Here is a 21135-nt window from a genome sequence, read left to right on the forward strand (position 1 = left end):
AGTCACCTAATATCTCCTTCTTTTTCACTTCACTGAGCCACCAGTAGCCCAGGTTCTTGTGCAGTAACTGTAACGTCTAACTTACTGCTTCCCATCGCTTATCTAATAAGGGCCTGGGCCGTCTCTGTCCCAAGAGCAGCTGTGCTTTTCTTTGGCAACTGGTTGGTTATAATTTTATGAACCTATGGATCACAGAGTCAATTTGAATTTTATTTTTTCATTGAGATGGCTTTGTCTTTGTCCCTTCTGCATCAATTTCTTCTTTTAACTGTTTTTAAAGTTTTGCATTATGTATTTTTAAAGTTACCTTATATCTTTTTTGGAACAAGGCAAGGTAAAAAAATGCATAGAAGAAAACAAATGACAAGAGATAAGTAATCATTGGATACTGTGAGATACTGAAAGAAATGATGTACTCCTCCTAATTAATAGAGGAAGAAAAGGTGAAAGAGGAAGGAGAGGGGAGGGGGAAAAGAAGAAAGACTCTGTTCATGTTTTTAAATGATTCTCAGGATGAAAACAATGATCCCTTTACTTTGGGACCCTGTTCTTCATGTGAGGCTTTCCCTGTCAGTCTGCAGCCTCTTATCTTCCCTCCATGAACCAGCATCATTCATTCATTCATTCATTCATTCATTCATTCATTCATTCTTCCTCCCTCTCTCTTGCTCTGAGAACTGACCTCCACAGAATTCACCGACTGACTTAGTAAGTGAAAACAGAAAGGAATTATATTAACAGTGGTGACATGATAACAATGGTGATAATGATGGAGAAAAAGAACTAGGAAGTAATCATCAAAAACTTTGAATTTATTTGTAAGCTACACTCCTATTACCTAGAAATCTCAGTCTACTCAGCAATTGCCAGCCACTTTTAAAAACACCTCTTACTTAAAAACAACATTTTCCTAACCGGTCTGACTGCCCACACTGGGTGGTACTGATTGGCTCCCTGTGATTTAATTCCAGCACTGTAGCTGGAACCCTGATGTAGTATGATCACTTGCTGGGAGTTTCATTTGTATTAAAATGACTGATTAAATGTTCTTTTCTGGATGTCAGAAAATAATGTGACAAGAATCCTGGCTTACTGTGTGTTTGCTGCAAAGGAAGGGGAATTCCTTCCATTCTAAGGTATATTGTTTGCAGACCACGTGAGAAAAGTGACGCATGCTGCTTTGATCTTTGTGTTACTGTGTCTCTTGCCTAGCTGTTCTATGCTTCCTCTCACAGGCCTGTGGAGTTTGCTGAGGGCTGAAAATGTGCCAATAAGGTTCTGGGGACAAAAGTATCAATGACACCCTGTTACTATCCTGAGAGAGCCAAAGGTCATTTCAGTCTCATTGGTCTCCAGCTGAATTTTGTTTTGGGTCTTGTCCTGAGGGTCTGTATCAGGTTGCACAGGTTATTGAAGATCTCTTTACTCTGGAACCTTTTTCATCACGTGAAGTCAGAGCTGAAGCCATTTAGAAACTAGGGAACTATATACGTAGATAAATTGAATCCCATCTACTACTCTTGGCTTTACACGATGGTTCAAGGTTGAGCTGACCTCTAACAGTCTCCACATTGTTCTCTCATGCTACTTACTCCCTGCATACATTCTTTCATTTATTCACCCAGCATTTGGGAGCCTCTATCTTCTGAGCATTGTGCTTGGCACTGGGGGCACAATGATCATGTTCCCCAGAGTTTAAGTTCATGGAGGATATGGACATCAAGCAGAGAATCACATAAGCCAATCCAAATATGAAAGAGGGAAGGCTAGCCAGAGTCCTGGGAAAGCTTCCCCGAGGAATGCAGCAAGAAAATTGGAGCAGGATATGGGGAGAGGGGTGGTAAGAGCTTGCAGGCACAGGACACAGCAAGTCACAGGTCCTGCTGGTGGTTTAGTAATAAATACATGTGGCACTCACATGCATGGCTTAGTAATAGCAATGTGTGGTACTCACATGCATGGCTTAGTAATAGCAACGTGTGGTACTCACACACGTGGTTTAGTAATATAGCAAGCAACGTGTAGTACTCATATGCATGGTTTAGCAATAGCAATGCGTGGTACCTCTCTTTTCCAGGCTGGGACTTTATAAGCCCTCAAGGGGTGTTTGCTCGGTGAGTTGAACTGACTTGCATGAGACTGTTACCTGTCTCAGTGCACACCCACAGTCTCAGCAGCAGCAGCACAGTGATCTAACTGTAGCACGCTGGTGGCAGCAAAATCACTTATTCCTCAGAGTATTTTTTGTTTTGTTTTTAAAAGAAATCCTTTCCTAGAACCTGACTTGGAGTTTCTATAAGTATAAGAGGACATATCTGTTTCTTACATCAAGTAGAGCATTTAAAAAAAATCATATTTGTGTTTCTTCTAGTCAAGACTTTAAAAGACTCATATTGATTAAGATAAAAAGAGATAATAATGAAAGATGGAGAACAAAGATATAATTAAAAAGTGCAACCGAAGAAGAATTTCAGAAGCAAAATTTGAAGACATAATAAAAGGAAACAGTGATGACTTACCAATTTATATAAATTAAAAATGTTAACCATTTTATACAAAGAAAGTAGTCATTTATATGTAAAGGCAACACAATAATGCTCTCATATGAACAAGAACTCAAAATATACTTTTGTTGAAAAATATTAATTAAATACTCCAATCAAAATAAAACCCTCAGGAATGGAATGATCATAAAGAGATCAGCAAAAAATATTGAAATAGGTTAAAAAAATCACATTGGTCACATATTTCATTAGGTGAATAAGACAGCTTGCTTTTTGTTTTTTTCTGTTTCAAGGTTAAGTTTATTCTTCATAATACAGCAAAGCCTCTTCAATGTTCAATAGTTGGTTCTGGAATATGACATACTATGTAGGCAAGTTATGTGCCAAACCCAGTGATAGAGCATTGTTTGCTTTGTTTCCTGGTTGTTTATTTCTTCTACAGTTTGAAAATTTACTGTTATTAAATCTTGAGAGTGTCCAGAGATACATTGCAATGAGTTGTTTCCAGGAAATAAGGAGTTTAGGAAAAACACTACTTCGTATAAAATGTCATTTATGTTAATTCAAAAATTATCATGTGGTCGGTCAGAAGAGAAGGATTAAAACCTCCCTAGCCCATTACTATTTTAATTCCTTAAAACATTTCTCAACTAAAATGAAGAATTACACCTTTATATTATCTCTAGAAATTCAATCAAGGTAGAAGATATCTCTAGGGGCCAGACGAGTGGCACGTGGGTTAGGAGTAGGCTTGGGACACCAGCTCTGAGCAGCAGGGTCCCTGTTCGGATTCCACATATGAGGACCAGTGACGCTGTGCCCTCTACAGCTAAGATGGTGAACAACAGCTCAATCTGGAGCTGGGCTGCCAGAGTCGCCAGCAACGGCGTAGGCTGCAGTGGGGCTGGCCAGCAGCTGGCGTGTGCTTTCATGAGCTGCCATGAGCCGCTTTGAGCGGCTGTCCAGTGGCTGGCGACCGATCTACCTCAGACAGGAAGAGCACAATGATAATACCAACATGGGCCAGTGAAGCAACATCATCCACAACTAGACTGAAGAACAAAAAGACAGCAGCTTGTCTGTTCCCCTTCCCCGATTCCCCAATAAAATCTTAAAAAAAAAAGGAAATACTGATTTAATCAGTTTCCTCCTTTAAGGCATTAAAAAAATACAAACTAAGGTCTTGATTTATTTTGGGTCTGAACTTTATAGTTGTTCTTTATACACTTTCACATTTGGTGCTCATAATAACTATATAAACTAGACAATGTTACTTTCGTTTTTTAAGATAAGGAACAGTATTAGTATTAGAAAGGTAAGGTGGCTTGCCCCAGGTTACAGAGCCAGTAGGTGGCAGAGACAAGAGCTGAACCCAAGCCTATCTGACACCAAAGACTATATTTCTTCCACCCTGATAACCTTATAGAGCCTTACTACATTATGCATCATCAGAACCAGGGCTTATCCATGGAAGAGCTCAGTCATGGTCAATAGCACACAACCTTTACTTGTTTCTCTTGTCTTTCCAATTTCCTTCAAGCATCCCCACCTTTGTTCTGTTTCTTTCTTTTTTTTTTTCAAGTACAGTTGTCATTCAATATCATATTAGTTTCAGGTATACAGCATAGTGGTTAGACATTATGTACTTTATGAAGTGATTCCTTGCTAAGTCTGGTATCCCCTGGAACCATATATAGTATTACAATATTATTGACTATATGCCCTACACTGTACTTCACATCTCTGTGATTATTTTGTAACTACCAATTTTTACTTCTTAATCTCTTCATTTTTTTCATGCACCCCCTCCCAAGCCTCATCCCACTTGACAACCATTAGTTTGTTCTCTGCATCTGAGTCTGTTTCTGTTTTGTTTTCATTTATTTTGTTCTTTAGGTTCCACATATAAGTGAGATCATATGGTATTTATCTTTCTCTGTCTGACTTATTTTGCTTAGCATAATATCCTCTAGGTCCATCCTTGTTGTTGCAAATGGTAAGATTTCATCTTTTTAGATGACACAGTAGTACCCCATTGTATAAATGTACCTCATATTCTTTATTCAATCATCTACGGATGGGCACTTAGTTTGCTTCCATATCTTGGTTATTCTAAACAGTGCTGCAGTGAACATAAGGATGCATATATCTTTTCAAACAAGTGTTTTGGATTTCTTTGGATAAATACCCAGAAGTGAAATTGCTGGATCATAAGGTAGTTCTATTTTTAAGTTTCTGAGGAATCTCCGTACTGTTTTCCATAGTGGCTGCACCAATTTGCAAACCCACCAACAGTACACAAAGGTTCCCTTTTCTCCACATCCTCGCCAGCACTTGTTTGTTGATTTATTGAAGATAGCCATTCTGACAGGTGTAAGGTGATATCTCATTATGGTTTTAAAATGCATTTCTCTGATGATATGCAACGTTGAGCATCTTTTCTTATTTACTGGCTGTGTATATGTCCTCTTTGGGGAAATGTCTATTCAAGTTCTCTGCCCATTTTTTAATGGGATTGTTTGGGGGATTTTTTTTGGTGTTATTGTAAATTGTATAAATTCTTTATAAATTTCGATATTTACCAGTTAGCAGATGTATCATTGGCAAATATCTTCTCCTATTCAGGAGGTTGTTTTATTGTTTATTGATGGTTTCCTTTGCTGTGCAAAACTTTTTAGTTTGAAGTAGTCCCATTTGTTTGTTTTTTTTTTTTGTTTCCCTTGTCCAAGGAGATATATTCCAAAAAATATTATTAAGAGCAATGTCAAAGAGTTTACTGCCTATGTTTTCTTCTAGGAGTTTTATGGTTTCAATTCTTACATTTAAGTCTTTAACACGTTTTGAGTTTATTCTCGTATATGGTGTAAGAAAGTGGTCTAGTTTCATGTTTTTGCATGTATCTTACCAGTTTTTCCAACACCATTTATTGAAGAGACTGTCTTTACCCTGTTGTATATTCTTCCCTCCATTGTCATAGATTAATTGACCATATAGGTGTAGGTTTATTTCTGGGCACTCTGTTCCATTGATCTATGTGTCTGTTTTAATGCCAGTATCATGTTATTTTGATTATTATAACCTTGTAGTTTAGTTTGATATTAGGTAGCATGATACCTCCAACTTTGTTCTTTCTCAAGATTGCTGTGGCTATTCAGGGTCTTTTGTTGTTCCATATAAATTTTAGGGCTATTTGTTCTAGTTCTGTGAAAAATGCCATTGGTATTTTGCTAGGGATTTCATTAAATCTATATATTGCTTTGGGTAGTATGGACATTTTAATAATGTTGATTCTTCCTGTCCATGAGCATAGTATATACTTCTACTTATTTGTGTCTTTTTCAGTTTCTTTCTTCAATATCTTATAATTTTCCAAGTATAGGTAGGTTTTTTACCTCCTTGGTTACACTTATTCCTAGGTATTTTATTTTTATTTTTTTGGATGAAACTGTAAATGGGATTGTTTTCTTAATTTTACTTTCTGATAGTTTGTTACTGATGTATAAAAATGCAATTGACTTCTGAATATTAATTTTGTACCCTGTAGTTTAGTGAATTCTTTTATCAGTTCTAATAGTTTTCTTTTGGTGGAATCTTTAGTGTTCTCTATACGTATTATCATGTCATCTGCAAATAATGACAGATTTACTTTTTCTTTTCCAATTTAGATGCCTTTTATATCCTTTTCTTTTCTGACTGCTTTGGCTAGGACTTCCAATACTATGTTGAATGAAAGTGGTGAAAGTTAACATCCTTGTCTTATTCCTGATGTTAAGGAGAATACTTTTAACTTTTCTCTGTTAAGTATATTAGTGTCAGTTTGTCATATATGGCTTTTATTATGTTGAGGTATATTCCCTCTATTCCCATTTTGCTGAGAGTTTTTATCATAAAATGGATCAAGCATCCTCACCTTTAGTCATGCTTTTAGAACTCTGTTTATTATTTGCCAACCCATCACAATGTTGCCAAGAACTTTAGCTTTCTGTGGGCATCTCAGTGGGTAAACCATCAACTCATCATGTGTACTTCATTTTCTCTGAATTTATTTTATTTTATTTACTACTTTTTATTTTATTTCAAAATAAATGTGTATATATTTAGGTGTACAACATGACTATATATATATATATATGTGTGTGTGTGTGTGTGTATATATATATATATATATATATATATATAAATGATTACAGTCAGCTAATTAATATATCATTTCTCCTCACATAATTACCTTATTTTTGGGATGAGAGCACCTGAAATCCACTCTCTTAGGAAATTTTCAATATTCAATACAGTATTATTAGCTATAGTCATGCTGTACATTAGATATGTAGGCTTATTAATCCTACATAACTGCAACTTTATGCCCTTTGACCAACATCTCTTCATTTCTCACATCTCACCACCCTGGTAACTACCATTCTACTCTGCTTCCATGCATTTGACTTTTTTAGATTCTACATATAAGTGAGATTATGTACTTTTTTCTTTCTCTGTATGGCTTATTTCATTTAGCGTAATGTCCTCCAGGTTCATCATGTTGTTGCAAATGGCAGAATCTTGGCTATTGTGAATAATGCTGCAAAGAACATCAGAACACAAGTATCTCTTGGAGATGACTAATTTCATTTCTTTTGGGTATGTACCTAGAAGAGAGATTCCTGGATCTGTGGTAATTTTATTTTTAGTTTTTTGAGAAACCTCAAAAATTGTTTTCCATTATGTTTTTCATACTGATTTCCATCATGGTTGTACCAATTTACATTCCCACCAACAGTTTACCAGGATTCCCTTTTCTCCACATCCTCACTAACACCTTTTTGATGATAGCCATCTTAACAGATATCTGACTGTGGTCTTAATTTGAATTTAATTTGAATTTGAATGAGTTCCTTATATATTTTGGACATTAACCCCTTATCAGGTATATGACTTGCAAAGGTTTTCTCCCAATCCATAAGTTGCATTTACATTTTGTTGATTATTTTCTTTGCTGTGCAGATGATTTTTAGTTTGACATAGTATACTTGTTTATTTTTGCTTTTGTTGTCTGAGCTTTTGGTGTCATATCTAAAAACAATAATTGTTGGACCCAATATCAGGAAGCTTTTTCACTATGCTTCTTTTAGTAGTTTTATAGTTTCAGGTCTTACGTTTAAGTCTTTAATCTATTCTGTGTTGTGTGTGTGTGTGTGTGTGTGTGTGTGTGTGTGTGTGTGTGTTATCAGATAAGGGTCTAATTTCATTGTTTTGTATGTGAATATCCAGTTTTCCAATCACCATTTATTAAAAAACCAATCCTTTCCCATACTCTTGGTACTGTTGTTGACAATTAGTTGATCATACATGCTAGGGTTTATTTCTGGTCTCTCTGTTCCAATCTGTTGGTCTATGTATCTGCTTTTAAGCCAGCACCATACTGTTTTGATTACTGTAGTTTGGTAGGATAGTGAGAAATCAGGAAATGTGATACCTCAACACTGTTCTTCTCAGAGCTCCTGGCCTGTGTGTCCTGGAAGTAGGGATAAAGGGGACCAATACCTGACTCAGGCTAAAGAAGCCATATTGGGAGCCCATATTTCACTAGCAGTGCTGAATGAGCATAGAGAAGAGAGATATGACCATACTGGAGAAAAGAAGGGCTTTCCCTAAATAGGAGGCCAACATGCATATTTTCCCAAACAAAACAGGGGGCCTTGAAAATAATTCTCACCCAGGAAGAATACCTAGAAGAACAAAGAAGCCCCCAAGTGGAATAGGCCTCCAGAAGCTTAAGGTCTGCAGGAAGAGAAGCAGAAAATTGGAGGAGAGGTGTGACCTGCACCAAAGGAACAGCAGCCACAGGGTAGTCACAGATTTCTGAGAAATCTGCCAAAGTGCTCCATGAGGTTAAGATGACAATTTTTATTCTCTCCATCCAGAGGGCACCTAAATCAGATTAAAGCCAGCCTGATGATGAAACTCTTTTTTCACCTACCTCTCCCCTTTTTTTCCCTACTTTGTAATCCCCAAAGAGCGGTCCAAGCCAATAAGTAGGAGTGGAGGAGAAAGAAGCCAGGAAACAAGGATATCTCCCACACATCTCTCTTCCACCTCCCATAGACATAAAGCACACAGCCTCACATCCCAGCCATCCACAGCTGATGCAGACTCACACTTGGGAGGGGAGAAGGAAGAGAAGTTTGGGATTGAATTAACTTTTGTGAGTTTTGACATTACACTGACAAGACATTTTAATTATTGATACACGTCTGGTCTTGTGGCTGAAAAGGACCAGACAACATTTATTATGTAAAAATCACTAAAAAAAAGACAAGGAATCTGCCTGAAATTTCTTTTAGAGGCCAGGAAGAAATTCTTCAATAAAGTTCATGTGGACAGGAAATGATGGGGAAAAAGAAAAGTTATTTTTTGTTAACCTACCCAATCCAGCTATTTATTAACTAGCTACATCGATAAACATTATTTGTAAGTTCAGGCTGATACTGCTGACGCTGAGTGATCTGGTTAGTCAAACACAATTATCCAAGACTTTGCATTATTCCTATGTAAAATTGAACCTGGAAATGTAACTTATTTTCTCAAATAGTAATATTTTCACTTGGCCTTTCACTCTATTAACATGTTATCTATCAGCATAGCCACCTAGTCCCCTCGACAAACGTGTGATTGTAGTCTATCAATTCACCTGCAGCACAAAGAGCCTTGAAATCCATAGCAACATTAACTGGAGAATTGCACTTAAAAGAATATGGGCCATCAACTACATCTAAACACATCTGAGTAGCCTCATCAACCCCCAATGTCAGGATAAGGTAAATATTGAACTTTGGGCCAGCATAACAGAGATATGTGGTATGAAATTTTAATCTCTGCATAAGACAGTGTTTGCAAGTGGGAGGCAAATTGTCTGGGGTAGCATGTGCTTACTGAATGGCTCAAGGCAATGTGTATGGCTGGATTATGGGTCTAGGAGAGCTTTCAGGATTCTCTTGGGGGAAGTTGATAGTAAGTAGGACAGATCTCATCATATATCATGTGATGCATTTGTAGACACTCAATAATTATAAAATGAACTGAAGAACAGGTTGTCTGATGGCTTCTCCCCAGAAGCACCTCACCCCAAGGGGGTAAAACTGAATAAACAAATACCAAAAGTAAGTTAGTCATCAGGAAGACTACCCTTGACTTATGGGTGACAGGTATGAAAAAAATGAGAAGTTCTCTAACAACCTGTAACATATTTCCAGGTGAAATGTGGTGAGAAAAATGCAATGACCAGAACTTTCTAAGATTAAAGAGAAAGCACTGGAGATTTATATGGATTCTGTATATATCTCTGGGCAATAAGAATTATATTACAATAATGTCGGGAGGGAGAGCGGTAACAAATGGAGGAGGCTCTTTTTCTCTCATTTATTTCCAACTGAGGAAGTGAGTCCCTCTCTTGGAGGCTGCATTTTTCAGAAAACACTGGTTCAGAGGAGAGTAAGATTAATAAAGGCACAGCTGTCATGACCTTTTCATAACAGCCATGCCAGAGTCACATTTGAAGGGATTTAGTCAGTGCTTAAAGATATTTACTGAGCACCCATCATGTGCTCTCTGAGGCACTAGAACTCAGTCTCCAAAGTCTAACTGTCTAGGCTCTGCCCTGGCTTTTCCACTCTCTGCATGACTTTGGGTAAGTTATTTAACCTCTGTGCCTCAGTAGCTTCATCTGTAAAATGCTGATAATAACAGTATCTATATTAGTGTTGTTGGGAGGATTAAATGAAGTAATGCATTTATTAGTTTAGAACGGTGCCAGGCACTCAAATATTAACAAATATTGTTAATATTACTGCTTAATATTATTAATACAATTATGGCAGTTGGTAAAACTCTTTTGGTAATTACTAGGAAAAAAACTAGAAGGCCCTTGTATGATAGTCTCCTGAAAACCTTTTATTTAACCCCCATATGTAGGCAGACAACCCTGCTGAGTCTCCTGGTGCAGTACTCTCCATTTCTACATATATACATTCTCGTTCAGAATATCATCACTTTAAATCACTTGAACTCTACATCATTTGGTCTTCTTGCTCCCTGTTCTTGCTGCTACTATTTACCATGCATATAGCTTCTGTTTTATTCAGATTATTCACATATTCAAAAAGTCCGAGTTGCTGTTCAGTGATGTTCAGATCGTAGCCCAAGTCCATATAGTCCATTGACCTAAGGTCACGGTCACCTGGTTCCACCTCATCTAAGCAACCTTTCAGCTCCCTCCCCAACAACCACTGCCAGCACTCATCCTACTTGACTTCTCATGTCCTGCACTCATTTTATTCTGTCTTTGCTCAAGACCATTGTCTAAAGATCCCCCTCTTATCTTTCTTTGCAGCTATATTTTCCTTCCAGATCCCCTGTGCAGACTTCCTTGATTCTACTCCTCTCACCCAGTATTCACTTATTTTTCTTACTTTTTGGTGCCTGGATACATATGATAAAATGCAGAAGCTATCAGACAACAATAGAGGCATCTGGATAGCATGGCATGACTAGCGCTGTCAGAAATTGCTATCATAACACATCACCAGAGTCTTCTCACTGCCTTGCCGACTCTCTCCGGGAACCTACCACCTCTTAACTTTAGAACCCAACTTTAAGACCTACCACTGATTTTCTGATTTGCTTCCCCCAGGATTTGTATTCGACTAATCTCATCCAATGACATAGTTTCCACTTTAATCCCCCACTTCTTTTTAACATGTTTCCTCATAAATCAGTAGTTTCATTGCATCCTCTGGGCAGCTGCTCCTTTCAGTCTATACCTTCAGTGTCTGACTCCCCTACTTGCCAAGGTTCAGGTGTGGGGAGGAGCTGGCCAATGGTAACTGAAAGCGTCCAGGAATAGAAATATTCAGACTGTGGGAACCAGCTAAGTTTTTAGAGAGGGCTTCATATCAATATCAGTGTCATCAGGACAAGGGTCGTGCACAGACAAAAAAGAGGAGGGCGCCTGTGGCCTGGTCAATTATGAAATGGGAGGCTAGGCAAGTGGTGGATCATGCTAGATTGTAAGCTCTGTGCAACTGGGGCCTTGCCTGTCTTGTTTATCACTGTATCCCAGCACCTCAAAAATCCCTGGCATATCGTAGGCATTCAATGTATATTTGTAGAATAAATAGCCTCTAGGCAATTCACAGCCAGTGAGTTAGAAGTCACAGGGCAAGAGGACCCCTGAGTTATGCCAGTATTGTCCTACCATAGATTTGTTAGGTGCCTCTGACTGCTCCATGTGGGCTTGTTTCATCTCGCCACTTAGTTTGTCAGCCTCATGTCTTTTCTGAGGACAGGAAATGCAGCTGAGACTCAGCAAACACCAATCAGTTCGGGTTGAATTGAGATGGGTTTCCCTGGGTAGCTCTTGCAGTTTGTTATGAGCTATATTCTCTAGTTAAAGAATATTGTTTCCATTTTCATCAGCATTTGTTTAAAAAAATACGCTTTCACTGAGGAAAAAAGTATGAATTAGATGTTTGCAGCAAAATATGAAGCTTAATAATTATGACTGAATTATATAGTTCATTACATCTTAGAATTTGGAATGAAACCATAGCCTTTTGAAGTTGGTTTCCATGACATGTTCCATCTCGCTCACTTCCTTTCTTAAAAGAACACACAAAGGTAAATCCTACCAGCTTCTGAGTTAGCCAGTCATCCTGTGATTTCACAATTACCCCCCTCAGCTTGCCAAGACAAAATTTGTATTTTTCAGTTGTAATTCAGTGATTATTTTAAGGTAAAACATTTTATTAGATATAATCAGCCATTAAGTAAACATTTTTTGACATGTAAAAACCAGACTAAGTATCGTTCCAAACATAATCTATTGTTACTATCTTGAAAGAGGTCCAGATTTTGTAAAGCAAGAAATAGGTACTCTTACACCTGAGCTGGATTTAAAACAGGGTTTCTCAGCCTCAGCACTATTGACATTTTGGACCAGATAATTAATTCTTTGTTGTGGAGGCTGTCCTGTTCTGTGTTGTAGAATGTTTAGCAGCACCCTTGGCCTCTACATTCTAGATGCTAGTAGCACACGTCCCCCCACCTTCCCACTGTGGCAATCAAAAATGTCCCAAGACGCTGCCAAACACCCCTGGAAAGTGGTAGGGGGAAAAAAATTGCCATGGTGAGAACCACTGGTCTAACACAATCCTGAGGTCCAGCATGATGGAACCTTATTTCAAGGAGTTCTTTTGATTTTCCAGAAATTTCCCAACTATGTCACCTTAGTGTGATAGTAGATCAGGTAGCACTTTTTTCCTGTTTTTTAACAAGTGTATTTATTTATGCTCTCTTTCCCTTTCTAATACTAGAGCAATAATAGGTTCTAGGTTCCTTTTCTTGAATTTCTTCACAGAAATAAGAATGCTGTTTGGTCTGATGAAAGCATGTAATGTATGTCAACTAACTGCACAAAAAACTCAGCTAGAAGAAGTTAATTTCTGCTTTCAACTGGCAGAATGTAAATATTGTGCTGTCATAATTTTTTTTCTCTTTTGTTCACTGCTGTATTTCCAGCACCTAGAAGGATATCTTGCACATGGTAAGTGCTCAATAAATATATGATGAATGAATTGTGTCATTTCCTTTCTAAAAATATATTTAGTGGTATCCCTAGGGGATAACATTTAGAATCCTTAGTATGGGCCGTAAAGCTCTCTTTATTCTGCATTTTCCAATCTTCACCTCTGTTTTTCTGCTACACAGTCTCACTCCTCTGACCCAAGCATAGCTACTAACATTTTCTCAAATTCCCATGAACACCTTTGCCAATGTACAACTGCTCATTTTGTTCTCTTTGTTTAGACTGCTTATCAACTGAGTCAAATAAATACGATACACACTTCGAGGGGCAGCTTATTTCATCTCTCTTAGGTAACATCTGACTGAATAAACCCACAGAGGCCTTTCTTTGCTCAAGGCCTTATACTCGCTGCCAACATGCTCAAGTTTGGAAGCAGAACCCTCAGCCCCAGTCAAGCCTTCAGCTGACTGAAGCCCTAGCCAACAGCTGGACTCCAACCTCATATAAGAACCTGAGCAGCACCGCCTGCTGAACCACTCCTGTATTTCTGACCCCTAGAAACCAGGTAAGACAAGATATGTTTTATAAGTTGCCAAGTTTGGGGGTAATCTGTTATGCAGTAATGGATAAATAATCCATAGGGTACTACAGAATTTAAGGTATTATTTTTGAATATACTAATATTTGTTAAATGAAAAACATTTAAATGAATAACTTACTATGGTTTATTGCTGAATGATGAGTTAGAAGTGAAAGAAAAAGAGGCTTACCAAAAATTACAAAGTTTTAAGAACTAGGAAATATCGGATGGATGTAAACCTTCTAATGGGTGATTTGTAGGTATTTCTCACTCTGCCACATGCTTCATTTACTGAGGGGTATCATCCTGCGACAGTGACTGCAGGCTATATGCCAAAGGCTACAGGCTAAAGAAATTGTTTAATCCTATTGACTACTTTTTATTTCAATTTCAGTTCTCATCTTGAGCTAAAATTAATAGTTTTAATTAAATAACAAGGAAAACTTTGTTAAACACAGAAGCCAAGGACATGGGAATTTATGATCTGTTTGCATAAATGCCAACTTCTGAAAGATGCTGACATCCCTTTGCCATAGAAACACTGGCCCAGCCTGACCTCCTTTATTAACGACGCCACTGAGAGGTTGAATTCATACTCCTTACCAGTCAACTTGGTAAACATTAACTTGAACCAGAACAAATTTAAATTTAAAGCTATCTACCTACCTTTGGTTCACAGGATCCCCATTTACTACCAATTTCTTAAACACCCCACTGAGAACACAGCTATGAAAGAGGATTGTCAATGCATTAACCTCTTTAATAATAAACACAAAATTAAATTTCTTATTGAATATTTATTGACCCTGATTTTGCCAAGGTTTCAGGTGAAGAGGTTTGGATGCTGTGTTAACTCTTAACTCATAGAAACCAAGAAAATAGTACTTAACATGTTAAGTACTATTTTCTAAATAGTTAACATCTAAAATGCCATAGAAGAGAAATTACAAATTTTCTGAATTTCTTTTCTTTATCAATCTGCTTCATTAAAGGATTAATAGTGCATGGAGATTAAAACAGTGGAAAAACGTTCTTACCTGTAGGAGATACACTGTTGGCTGGAGAAGGATGGGTGTCAAAGGTAGGTTCTGTGACATTCAGTGCAGGACCTGTTGAAGGGTTCACTGAACCTGAAAGGATGAAATAGACATGTATAATGAACAAAAATGGTGTAATAGAAAGATAAGGTGTTGACTTAGTTCCCCTCTCCTCCCACCCCCGCAAAAAAACTTTGCTTTATTCAGCTAACAAATCACTGAAGACCATTTACAGGCAAGGCCATGGGACATAAGGGTGAATGACAAAGACATGGGACCATCTTTAAGGAGCATACAGCCTAGACAATAGATAGGTAGCCAGGCACTGTGTGGAGTGCTGTGAGTGGAAGTGCAGGGTGCCATGGGAATGCAAAGAAGAGGTACCAACCAAGATTAGGAGGTCAGGGAAGGCTTCCTGGAGAAAGTGACGTTTAACCAAGACCTGTTAAAACAATTGTGGCAGCTACTATTTTGAAGTATCTGAAAAGTAACGGTGCCGTTTACAAATCTGTAAATCCACAAAATATTTTTATCAGCAAGAGTAGAAACAATGAGATGCTTTGAGAGTCTTATTGGTTGAAAACAAGTTTCATGGCTGGCAACCTGCATTTTCAAACTGAGGTTTATGCTCCTTCTAAATCAATAACAATGAGCAGATATCACTTTGTAACCACTATATTTTCCTCACTTTTGAAAATCATATTGGATCACTGATGTTAATTTTCACAATAAAAATCCATTTTGAGAAAAAAAAGAGTAGAAATGATGATACAATATCAAATTGGATGTAACACCAATGAACCTAAGATTGATGGTATTGTGCTCTTTCTAATATGTCTATTTTTATCATAAAATTACTTGACTGCACTTTTCTGTGTGTGTGTGAGGAAGCTAGGGATGAAAGAGAGTCTGGAATATGTTATTTTACTTATCATAGTATACATTTATTTCAAATCTTTAAAGCCTCCATTATTTTACTGTGAAATATTCCTATTAGAAGTATAAAACAGTTTACAAATTCCAAAAGGATCTACTGGCTTTAGGAACATGGATGTGAAATATGGTAAAATGATTTTGAGGCTAATGGATACTGTAATTTTCTAGATAGAATGGCATTGGGTATAAGTCACATATCTGATCAATTATTTGAATATTTGATTACAAATTATACTATTGGTTCTACTCTGTAATTTCTTTTAAGGGAAAAGTATATATTTAAGTGATGTCACTTGATAGCACATAGCATCTTGGAAGGAATGTCTTCCTGTAATATAAATGCATCTGTGTTTTATTTTCATTGTTGGTAGTGTTGTTATTGCTGTTGGCTGTAGGTGGCGCTAACAGCTGGCTCTGACTTGCTACCATATAAATTGCTATTAATTTGTTATTAATTTCTGAGGAGGCATGGGATGAGGGTAGTTATACAGAGATTATATGAATAGGCCAGCACAGAATGACCAACTTCTTTTCCCCATGCCATCCCAAACAAGTTTGAACTCTTCGACATGAAAGACACATCTGATGATGATTTGCCCCACTATTACATTCCCAAATGCATTTCCTAATGCCGCCTATCATCTTCCATCCAACAGGTGATATCCTCCATCCAACAGGTGATATTTCAATCCAGTTTCCCAAACACAATATGTTCTCCACGACTTCTTGTTCTTTGCACATACTGTTTCTAACACTTTCCCACCCAAACCTCTTGACATTTACCTCCTCAAACTTAAAGAAACCTCAATGCTTACCCTAGCAAAGACCTCATTACTCCTCAGGTATGCCTTTCAAGAGAAGTAATTGTTTTGTCCCTCAGTTTTGTATTTTATGCAAATGGGTGAAAGAATGCTTACAAATTCCTTCTTAACACTGGAAGAAAGAAGATCAAATTTAAGTACGTAGCTGACTGCTGGTGCATCACAAGCATCATCTTCCAAAGTAATAACCTTAGTGACTTGGATCATGGACCTGGAAAATGAATGCCTAGGTGTTTTCCTCTGTAGATTCATTAGAACAGAGGTTGGCAAACTATTGCCTACAGGTCAAATCCCACTCATTGCCTATGTTTATAAATAAAGTTTTATTGGAACAAAACCTTGCCCATTTGTTTATGTATTGTCTATGGTTGATTTTATACTATAATGGCAGAGCTGAGTAATTGTGATAGAAACCATGTGGTCCATAAAGCATAAAATATTTACCATCTGGTGGATAAAAACAGAAAAATTTGCCAACTCTTAGAAAAGAAGATGTTGATAGGTTATGATCAATCCTGGATTTCCACACTGGGAAGCATTTATTTTTCAATTATTGAGTATTTCTATCTTCGGATGTTATTTTGCCATATTTCATCACCAAATATGAGGTCTGACAATTAAGTTTGTGAACTTATTGCAATGACGTTCCTAACTTTTTTGATATCAGAGGGATTATTCATTATGAATTTGTACCAACTGGACAAACAGCTAACCAAGTTTACTATATGGAAGTGCTGAAAAGACTGAAAAATTTAGATGACCTAAACTTTTTGCCAACAATTCATGGCTCTTGCACCACAACAATGCACTAGCTCACACAGCACCGTCTGTAAGGTCATTTTAGCCAGTAAACAAATAACTGTATTGGAAAACTCTCCCTACTCACCTGATCTGACCCCCAGTGACTTCTTTCTTTACCTGAAGATAAAGGAAATATTTATTGAAAGGAAGGCATTTTGATGACATTCAGGACATCAAAGATAATATAACGACAGCTCTGATGGCCATTCCAGAAAAAGAGTTTCAAAATTGCTTTGAAGGGTAGACTAGGCACTGGCATCGGTGCATAGCTTCCCAAGGGGAGTACTTCAAAGATGACCATAGTGATATTCAGCAATAAGGTATACAGCACATTTTCTAGGATGAGTTCACAAACTTAATTGTCCAACCTCCGTATCTTTGTAAGTTGAAGGGTTTTTGATACACACAACCTCATAATGCATTAGAACATTGTTACTGCAAGATTTGCATTTTGAGGTGAACTCTGCTCTCTGACAAAAGTGTGCATAGCTTTCAATAAGAAACCTGAGGCCAAAAAATCTTGCCGGTTTCAGATTAGCCTGCAAAGTAGAAACTCTGCTTTGGTCAAAATAAAACTCAGGATGGAGTAGATAAAACCCAATGAGGAAAAAATATTTCCCAAGACTCAAAAGTAGAATTTGGCACAAACATGTCAGCTGATTTTCAGACCATTACATTTACCATATGTTTGTCAGGGATTGAGCTGCTGGCCTTAAGCAAATACATTTGTCCTGAGTGTGTCCGCTCTGTAGCAGGCCTGGCAGGGCCCTCAAGACCACCGTCATGGGCAGCAGTGACCATGCTTCTGTCCCCTAGGGAAGCTGAGTCAATTAGAGGGCTTCCTTAGAGCTTGAATCAGTCCTTAGCTGGTCCACCTAGATATGAACCAAACCCCAGGGCTTGCAAGGTACTTGCTTCTCAAAACGTAGCTCATGGCTCCTCCTAGGAGCTTATTAGAAATGCAGAATCTCAGCCTCTCCTCTGCCCCCCACCCTGATTTACTGAATAAAAATCTATAGAAACAAGATCCTTATTCGATTTATATGCATATTAAAGTTCTTTACTGATACTCTCAGGGTCAGTCATGGGTATGAGGGAAGTCATGAAACAAGAAGTATTTGTCTGGCATATCCCACATCAATATTCAGGGGGTCTCTGGTCCCATTATTGAGACATCTCTTTTTAATCCTCAATCCATGCCCCAAAAGACATACGCACGCGCGCGCACACACACACTTGCATAACTCATCAACCCTTAACTCTCTTTCTATCACAAAGGTCTTGATCTTAACAGTTAGAGTTGGAAATCCTTTTAATAAGCAAATCTGTCAAGGCTGATGACAGCCAGGATATTACCCACCGCAGGGGGTATTTGTACTCAGCATTTGGATTAAAACAAGACAAAACATCCCCTCCATCTCAAAAAAAAAAATCAACCAAAAACACCCACACTTTGTATGTGCCAAAAAATTGACTCTGCAGTGCTACAATTTTAGACATAAGCTAAGCTAGCAGAATAGGATATTTTTGGAAAGAGCTCCCCCCCCCCTTTAATTAACTGTTGAATCACAGGAATCTGCAAGCTGGTACTCAAATAGCTGCCTGATGAGACACTGATCAGCCCCATCTTGACCCCTTTTCATTTCTGAGTTTTCTAGAATAAGAATCACTGAGCACCTGACCATCCTGGGAGACGGGCTTAGGTGGGGAAGGGAGTGCCTCAGAGTGCTATTACCCTGCAGCCTGCCAACATTATTAATCTCTTCTCTGGGGCCAAAAGCAGCAAAAATGCCTCTCCTCTCACTAAATCTCCTTTCTGCTCTGTAATACTTTCAGAATTTCTCTACTTTGACACTCAGAGACAACCAAATTTTCTTCTGTATTTTCATCTCAATACCTGTTAACAGTAACAGCTGGATAAGGCAGTGACTCTCGGACAAGTTATCAGATGCTTACTCCAGAGTTTAGACAGCATCCAGTGATGGTACCACAGGAAGAGAAAACATGTTTGGAAGTGTTTATGAACTATAACACATAAGAAACTATGATACAGTGATGACACTGCTTTACAGAGTCTCAACTGCATCTTCTAAAGCATTCACAAAGATATATGTCAGAATGTGACCAAAATATAAGCTATAATTTTGGGAAACTGGACTCTTCAAGATTTATTGTTTTTAATATTTCATCATAAAGCATAAAAACTCATTGAAAATTTAAGAATAACCATTTGCTCAGAGCCTAAAATACTGGATCCAGGGCTGTTCTATAAAATTGAAATTTTGGTGTGCTTTTAGTATCAGAATCAGTGTTCTTCCTTATTACCCTGAAAGCATTCATTATTTTCTGATATTAAAACTAAGCGCAGTTCAAAAGAATGAGAAGACAAGCCACAAACTGGGAGGGCAATATTTGCAAAAAAAGACACATCTGATAAAGGACTATTATCCAAAACTTACAAAGAACCCTCAAAACTCAGAAGTAAGAAAACAAACTACCTGACTAAAGAATGGGCCAAACACTTTAACAGATGCCTCACCAAAGAAGATATACAAATGTTAAATAAGCATGTGAAAAGATGTTGCACTTCACGTTATCAGGGAAATGCAAATTAAAACTGCACAGCTATCAGATGGCCAAAATCCAGAACACTGACAATACAAAATGTTGGCAAGGATATGAAGTAACAAGAACTCTCATTCATCGCTGAGGGGAATGCAAAATGGTACAGCCACTTAGGAAGATAGTTTGGTGGTTTCTTACAAAACTAAACATACACATATCATACAATCCAGTAATTGTGCTCTTTAGTATGTACTAAAGTAGTTGAAAACTCATTCCCACACAAAAAGCTGCACATGAATGTTTATAGCAGCCTTATTCATCGTTGCCAAAACTTGGAAACAACCATGATGTTCTTCGGTAGTTGAATGAATTCATAAACTGTGGTACATGTATACAATGGAATATTATTCAGTACTAAAAAAATGAACTATTGAGCCATGAAAACACATGGAGGAACCCTAAATGCATATTACTAAGTGAAAGAAGCCAATCTGAGAAGGCTGCGTACTGTATGATTTGGATATAATATTCCAAAAAGGCAAACCATAGAGATAGTAAAGAAGCTCAGTGTTTGCCAGAGGTTGAGTGCAGAGGAAAAGGGATGAACAGGTGGACGGAGCACAGATGAGTTTTAGGGCAATGAAACAACTCTGAATGATACGATAATGATGGGTACATGTCATTGTACATTTGTCTAAACTCATCAAATGTACACCACCAAGAACTAACCCTAAAGTGAACTATGGACTTTGAGTGATTATGTGTCAATGTAGGTTCCTCAACTGTAACAAATGAACCATTCTGGGGAGTGATGCTGATAATGAGGGAGAATATGCACATGTGGGAGGAGGGCATGTGGGAAATATCTATACTTTCCATTAAATTTTGCTGTGAACCTAAAACTGCTCTAAAAACTCAAGTTTTTAAATAAAACAAAACAAAAACAAAAACAAACAAGCACAGTTTTAACATCAGAAAATATTGTTTTTTAAAACATGATTCTCTCTATGATGATAATGGTGTTCTCCTTAGGAATTTGAGGTTGTGTGGTCTTTAGTTCATGTCCTTAGATTCTGCTAAAGCTATTGGGAAATCTATGTGAGAACCAGTTCCCTTTTTACACTGTTACAAGACTGCAGCCCTAACTATGTCTAGCCTTCTAGAAAGGAGGTGTATTTATTTTTGAAAGAATTAGGCAAAGTTGAGTATGGATGTTTCATTGTAAACCCATGACCATTTCTGAATGACTAACTCTAAGTTCACAGGATAATGTGTTCATATACATATATATATATATATATATATATATATATAT

General features: G+C 37.6%; 1 protein-coding gene across 2 annotated transcripts in view; it reads right to left on the reverse strand.

The window, feature by feature from the left end:
* The window catches only part of CD96 (CD96 molecule), an 86311-nt gene that overhangs the window by 23218 nt on the left and 41958 nt on the right, over positions 1-21135 (reverse strand). For both annotated transcript variants that reach the window (XM_019629700.1, XM_019629701.1), the window contains exon 8: positions 14698-14790. In XM_019629700.1, the coding sequence (XP_019485245.1) occupies positions 14698-14790 (93 nt within the window). The remainder of the gene's footprint in view (positions 1-14697; positions 14791-21135) is intronic.

This window comes from Hipposideros armiger, unplaced genomic scaffold, assembly GCF_001890085.2.
Source record: "Hipposideros armiger isolate ML-2016 unplaced genomic scaffold, ASM189008v1 scaffold_866, whole genome shotgun sequence".
Taxonomy (NCBI): Eukaryota; Metazoa; Chordata; class Mammalia; order Chiroptera; family Hipposideridae; genus Hipposideros; species Hipposideros armiger.